We start from the raw sequence: 7,351 nt of genomic DNA, 5'->3' as shown, positions 1-7,351 counted from the left end.
AGAACGCCATGCCCCTCGACCAGGCCTGCGCCTGGTCGAGGGAGCAGTGGGAGAAGGAGGAGGCGGAGCGGCAGGCTCGCCTCCTCGAGCAGGCCGCTCGCTACCGGCGGCCTGCGACTCCTCCATCCGGTGTCCCCGTCCCCGTCATCGACCTCGAGGAGTCCGATGACGAGTGGTACAAGCCCTCGCCGTCCCCGCCTCGCAACAGTGGCCGTTGGGAGACTCCGGCCAGGGCACCAGCAGCCAGGCGGCGGCGGCGCCGCGCTTCGACGACAACGGCTCCGACGATGATGTCGGCGACGGCGACGACGACTACACGGTGTTCTACCGCCATTTCGGCATGTAGAGCGCCGTGTTTCAGTAGTTAAATTTGTATTCCCCTGGCCGAATTCGAAATATATTCGAATTCGGCCTCTATGTATGAACTTCGCCCTTTATATAGTAAATATCATCAAAGTTAGTCTAAATTTAATCATTTTCGTCAAGTTTTCGTTTTTCAAAATTAAATCGCCATCCACGAATGGGATCGCGGCTGGGAAGCAGACCCTCTCATGCCATTTTTTCGTCCAATCCGGATGAAATTAACCCCGGATTTCGGCGCGGGGAGGCCAAATGCTCTAAATCCGTTTGAAAGAGCATTTGGGACGTTACTGTAGATGAGATGATCTAAAGCTCATCATGATCACGGACACCTCGGAGGAACCTTTGGTGCACGGCCAAGACGACAGGGTCGCACTCCTCCGCCAGCTCCCTGATATTCTGCTCGTAGTCCTCCTTCTCGGCAACCGGGTTGATGTCAAGCCATTCCCTCGCTTTGCTCACCGCTTCCTCGAGCTTCTCCGCCTCCTCGGGCTCCATCTTTCCGTCGACCCCGTCCGTGATGCTGCGCATGTACGCCTCCAGCTCGTCTCGGGCTTGCCACGCCTCCCCCTCGCGGACCATCCGAGCGATCTCCTCCGGACTCAGCCGGCCACCGTGGTAGATGATGACGCTCTCCGACTTGCCGGACCTCTGGTCCGTCGCCTCCACGCGGAGCTTGCCGCCATACTCCTCCGCCACCTCCATGGTCACCTCGATGTCCCGCCTGCCCCAGTTCCATATACTGCACCGCATCGCATAACATCAGGGCACAAAAATCGATCGAAACGAACTACCGCGTCACAGATCATACGTGAGAACCTAATTAACCTTGCGGTGGGGATATCAGAGAGATCGAGCTGACCGAGCAATGTACAGTGCTGGGTCTCGCTGCGGTCGCCCTGAAACACCTTGATGGTGACGGTGGACCGCTTGTCCCAGAACGTGGTGAGGACGTGCGTCTTCTTCGTCGGCAAGGTCGGGTTTCTCGGAATCAGCGGCGTCATCTTGCCACCGTCCGTTTCAATGCCAATCGCAGGCTCCGACCACAACGAGTACCCTGCATCCCGAATTTCCATGTCGTTCAGTTCTTGCCCCAGATCATATCATCATCATAATGAAAATAATACTGTAATAATTGTACAGTAGTTAAAGAGGGTGAAAGAACAACCCACGATTCATATGTGGCTCCTCACGATCGTGTCCCGCCAGATAGCTTCCGTGGGCGGCGGCGCCAAAGGCCATAGCCTCGTCGGGGTGTATCCCGCGGTGAGGCTCCTTGCCGTCGAAGTAATCCTTGACGAGCTGCTGCACCTTGGGTATCCTGGTGCTGCCTCCAGCGAGGATGATGTGGTCGATTTCGCTCTTGTCCAGCTCGGCATCTGCAATGGCCTTCTGCAGCTGCGCCATTGCCTTCAAGAAGAGGTCTTCGTTGAGCTCCTCGAACTGCGCCCTCGTGAGCGGCTCCGAGAAGTCCACTCCATCGAACAGCGCCTCGACCTCGACGCGCTCCTGGTGCTGGTTGCTCAGGGTCAGCTTGGCCCGCTCACATTCCCGGCGCAGCCTCTGCATCGCGCGGCTGTCGCCGGTGATGTCCCAGCCGTGCTTCTGCTTGATCACCTCAACGAAGTGGTCCGTGACGCGTTGGTCGAAGTCCTCGCCTCCGAGGTGGGAGTCGCCGCTGATGGAGAGGACCTCAAAGACGCCTTCCTCGAAGAGCAGAACGGTGACGTCAAACGTGCCGCCGCCCAGATCAAACACCAGTGTCTTCTTGTCGTAGCCCTTGTCCAGGCCGTACGCGATGGCAGCAGCGCTGGGGTCGTTTATCATGCGTACGACCTTGAGCCCGGCGATGACGCCGGCGTCCCTGGTAGCCTGCCGCTGCGCGTCGTTGTAGTAGGCCGGGACGGTGATCACCGCCTTGGTGACTTTCCTGCCTAGGAAGGCCTCCGCCGTGCCCTTCAACTTCGCGAGCACTTCGGCGACGATCTCCTGGGGGCTGAGCACGAGAACGTCATCGCCGCCGCCCCCCACCGGCACTCGCACGTACGGTCTCTCGTCCTTATCAACGACGGGGAACGGCAGGAGTTCTATCTCCCGCTGCACGGCCTCGTCGCTGAACCGCCGTCCCAGGAGGCGCTTGGCCGCGCCATAGATAGTATTGGCGTCGTGCTGGTCCTTGGCGGCCTCGCCGACGAGCCTCCCGCCGCCAACGATGAAGGCGACCTGCGACGGGGTGGCCCGGTTGCCCTCCTCGTTGGGAAGGACCACGACATGGCCGTCTTGGTAGACGGCGACGTGCGAATAGGTGGTACCGAGATCGATGCCGATCACGTCCCTGTCCTCGGCGAGGCGCGATGGGAAGTCAAGAAGCGACGCTGCGAGGTTTAGAGATCCGATGAGCAAAAGCCAGAGCAGCAACGCGGCGGCATGAGCCATTGTGATTTTGTTCGTTCGGTTGATGGAGTACACGGCACTACGGCAGGTATAGTAGTCAGGTACAAAACCCGATTGCATCCATAGAGATAGAGACAAGTTTTGGGTGTTCAATCCAATCGGTAATGGACGCGTGGTCTGAGTATTTCTCTTTTTTTCCTTTTTAACATGACGCGTAGTCTGAGTAATCTTAACCGAAGATAAATTCTTAGTAAACTGAAAATTAACTTACAGCTTAGTAAACTCCTAAACAGTCCGGCTAGCAGGCAATTTCTCTCCTTCTACCTACATAAAGTCAAATATTTTCTGCAAAGCAACATATTGAGTCTTAGCAGGAAAATATTTCTGAAAGAAAGCATTAACCAAAGTAATTGAACTATCAATAGATCCAGGAGACAGATTGTCATACCAAATTTTAGCTGCACCTTTTAAAGAGAAATGGAAAATTTTAGCGATAAAGTAAGTGCGTTTCTTAATATCATCAGAGAATAAGTTGCTTAAAGCAGGGGGCTCATTCATATGTCCCATAACACTTTTATTTTTAGTACCACAAAAAAGTTCTTTCTCCACAATGGATATGTATGACAAATCTAGAGAGAAGTCATAATCCTTATCTCTAAAGTTTATGGGAGATGTAGCAAACTTAGCATCAGGAGACAGTTTATATCTAACAACACGTCCTGCAAGAGGACTTTTAATAGCACTTGCACCTATAGTAGCATGACATTCTTCTATGAAGTTATCATCAAGTTCAATATAAGTTTCATCAAGATCATCACTAGGACACTCTCTAGACTCAGGTAAACTAACATGTGTAACAATATTTTCATTAGGAATTTCAGTGTTATCAATTTATTTAGCTCTAGCAATTGTAGCATCTAGGAAGGACCTAATGAACCACTCTCATCAAGCACAATAGAAGCATCATCAACATTATCAGAAGCATTTTCAGATTCAGCAGAAGTAACAGTATGTGTAGCATGCGCATGTGGTGGTGTAAGAAACTTACTCATCACAGATGGCGAATAAAAAACAACAGAGGTGTCCAGAGTTGTACCTCTTTTTGTAGTGGATGGCAATATAGGTAATTTTCCTTCACGAGTCTTCCCCATAATAAATAAATTACAACGAACAGTATCACTTCCAAGTGAGCTTATAAATAAAGTTATGCTCTCCGGCAACGGCGCCAGAAAATAGTCTTGATGACCCACAAGTATAAGGGATCGGAACAGTCTTCGAGAGAACTAAAACCCAAATTTATTGATTCAACACAAGGGGAGACAAATAATATTTATAAGCCTTAACAGATGAGTTGTCAATTTAGTTGCACCTGGAAATAGACTTGTTCGGAACAGTTTATTAGTAGTAACAGTTTTATAGTAGTAACAGTAGTGGAGTAACAACAGTAATAGAATAAAAACAGCAGCAGTAATGATTGCAGTAGACAACATGATTAAAATATTGTAGGCATAAAGATGGATGAAGGGGCGCTGCATGGATAAGATAATTCATATAATAAGCAAGATATGGGCATTTGCAGGTAACAATGATAAAAGCATCCAAGTACTAAGTAACCATAGGCATGTGTTCATATTTAATCGTACGTGCTCGCAAGGAGAAACTTGCATGACATCTTTTGTCTTACTAGTGCAAGATGAAACCATCGATCAAGATTCTTTTGCCCCTTTCAGTGCCTTGGATGGCCGGGTTGCCTAGCGGCATTTAGAAGTAGAATAAGCAATATATGGGCATTTGCAGGTAACAATGATAAAAGCATCCAACTACTAAGTAATCATAGGCATGTGTTCCTATTAATCGTACGTGCTCGCAAGGAGAAACTTGCACGACATCTTTTGTCCTACTAGCTCGTTTGCAGCGGCCTCAAGAGAATCTACTGGTAATTTAGGTACTCCTTTTAATAGAGCATCAGAGCAAAGCATTAACAGTCCGTGAACACACTTGATCCTCACATCACAGCCATCCCCTCCGGTAATCCCAATTGATGTCACTTTGGGGCCTCGGATTCCGAACAATTATATGTGTACACAACTTGCAGGTAAGATCAAAAAATAATTATCCTCATGAATTAATAACATGTTCAGATCTGAGATCATGACACTCGGGACCAAAGTGACAAGGATTAAGCACAACAAGTTGCAACAATATCAAAAGTACTAATAACGGATACTAGGCACCATGCCCTAACAATCTTATAGCTATTACATAAATGATCTCATCCAATATCTACCATCCCCTTCAGCCTACAGCGAGGGAATTGCTCACACATGGATGCGGAAATCATGGATGGTTGATGGAGAGGCGTCGGTGATGATGATGGCGATGATCTCCTCCAATTCACCGTCCCGGCAGGATGCCAGAACGGAGTTTCTGGTTCCCAAATTGGGGTTTTTGGTGGCGGCGGAGCAGTGGAACTCTTTCTAGAAAAACGTCGAACCTCTCCTCTATTTTTAGGTCCGAGGCTTTATGTAGCCCGAAGGGGGGGTCGATGAGGTGCCCGAGTGTCGTTGCCTAATCGACGGTGCCTCGGAGGAGGGATCCTCACGAGGGGGAGAAGAAGTAGGGGCCATAGGGCGGAGTGCACACGGGACGGTGGTACGCGATTTACCCAGCTTCGGAACACCTGCACGATCAGAGGGCCTACTGCTGCTTGTCTGGAATTATCTAGGCGCTTTCGCGTTGTTACAATGAGTTGTGGTTGTGCCTCTAGGGCTCCCGGGATCCGTCTTATAAAGGCGCACGGATCTAGGGTTTACATGGAGAGTCCTAGCTGGAATACAAGTTGCCTAACTACGGTACAAAGTCTTGCCGTGTACGTCAAGGATCCGCCTTCCTCTAAGATCGTGCTGGATCCGGATACTTCATGGGCCTTCACGGATCCGGCCTCCTCCGTAGGTCGGTTGGGATCCGGCTTCCTGTTCCTGGGCTGGACTTCATCCTTCAGGATCTACAGCAACTGGGCCGCCTGATGGGCCACATGCCTCATCACCAACCATAGGCCACCCGGGCTTGCCGGATCCAGGCCATGCCGTTGATATACCCATAAAGTATACCCACAACAGTAGCCCCCGAAGTTCTCCGAGATTCATCATTCCTCCGATTTCATTCAGCTCGGATCCGAAGAGAATCTTGAAGAGCTTCAAAACTTTTACTTGTTTCCGGCTTCATCTGCTCGGAATTCCTCCTGTCTTAGGAATTGGTAACGTAACGGAGATTCCACTTTTCCTGCGCACAACCTCCCCTTTTCCCGCGCTAAATTTTCGGAGATGCGAATCTTTAGCCGGAAATTTCGGGAACGCACAGTCAAGTTACCTTCACGTCGTTTTACCGCTTTTGACCTAAGACACGTGTCAATCATCTGACGGTCCGACCGTTCCGTTTCCACCGTTGGATCCAAATCACGAATCTCCGCGCGAGGTCTATAAATACCCCTCAGCTCGGTAACTTCGCATTCTTTCACCGCATCCTCACCGCATCGTCTTTCTCCTCGCGCCGCCCGACGAATCTTAACTCCGGCGAGCTTTCTCCACGGGAGCTTCGCGCGCCGCCGTTCCAGGCCTCTCTCTGAACCGAGTTCGCCACGGTTGATCGGGAAAACGTCTCCGCCGCCAATTCGTGGTCATCGGAGGCTCAAAGCTGCAAGTTCGACGACCTCCATCTCACTGGAGCTTCGCCGGACCGCCGCGCCATTAATCGGTACATGCACCGGCCCCGTAGAAGAACAAATAGACTTAGCGTAGTTTTCCGGTTACTCAACTTAGTACGCATGGGTGCAGCCGGAAGCATGTCGCATGGTTCACCACACTATACTTGTAGTTCTCCGAGTAGCCCGGAACCCAGCACTGTAGAACCAATCTGCCCGGATCCCATTGCATATCTACCACCATATGTTTCCGACATTAGGCTTGCTCAACCGTTCTCCGCCTCTTCCAGTACCGCATTAGGCCGGATCCCAACTGCTCAAGAACTTGAAGAAGAACTCCAAGGCCAAGCTAGAATGGCAGCCATGGTTCAGGAAGCGGAGAATAAGAAGGCTTCCAAAGCCCGGATCCGCGAAGGCGTGAGGGGTCAATGGTGGCCCTGCGCAACTACGGACGCGGAGCTTAGAGAGCTTCAGAACGAGGGCATGATCTCCGAGCACTGGAGCTTCATGCGCGACTCCGACGTCCCCAAACCTGACGCGGAGGAACGAGTCCTGACCAAGGCATGGGTTGAGCGCGGTCTATCGCTCCCCTGTTCGGAGTTTTTCCTCTCCGTCCTCGACACGTACGGGCTTCAACCCCACAACATCTGCCCTAACTCATACCTTCTCCTATCCAACTTCGCAACTCTCTGCGAAGGGCATCTTGGGATCCGACCAGATGTCAGATTGTGGCAATTCTTTTTCCGAGTGAAGAAGGAGACGAAGGACAAGGCCATGCTAAACTGCGGGAGCATGACTTTCATGCTCCGACCTGGTCGTATGTATCCGCCTCACGATTCCCACGAGTCCGTCCGGTACTGGAACGCCGGATGGTTCTACGTGAAGAACGTGCCAGTT

The 7,351-nt window shown here is 51.2% G+C and overlaps 1 protein-coding gene across 1 annotated transcript; it reads right to left on the bottom strand.

Moving 5' to 3' along the window:
• Nucleotides 1–666: 666 nt before the first annotated feature.
• Nucleotides 667–2,796, bottom strand: LOC127335563 (heat shock 70 kDa protein BIP5-like). The gene is made up of 3 exons (XM_051362270.1): nt 1,533–2,796; nt 1,189–1,417; nt 667–1,084 (listed from the first exon to the last, which is right to left on the bottom strand). Exons 1-3 carry the CDS (start codon nt 2,794–2,796, stop codon nt 667–669), a joined length of 1,911 nt encoding a protein of 636 aa, XP_051218230.1.
• Nucleotides 2,797–7,351: the final 4,555 nt, after the last annotated feature.

The sequence above is a fragment of the Lolium perenne genome, chromosome 1 (genome assembly GCF_019359855.2).
Source record: "Lolium perenne isolate Kyuss_39 chromosome 1, Kyuss_2.0, whole genome shotgun sequence".
Classification (NCBI taxonomy): Eukaryota; Viridiplantae; Streptophyta; class Magnoliopsida; order Poales; family Poaceae; genus Lolium; species Lolium perenne.
Note: the sequence above shows the minus strand (reverse complement) of the source record. Positions and strands in the feature narration are given on the sequence as shown.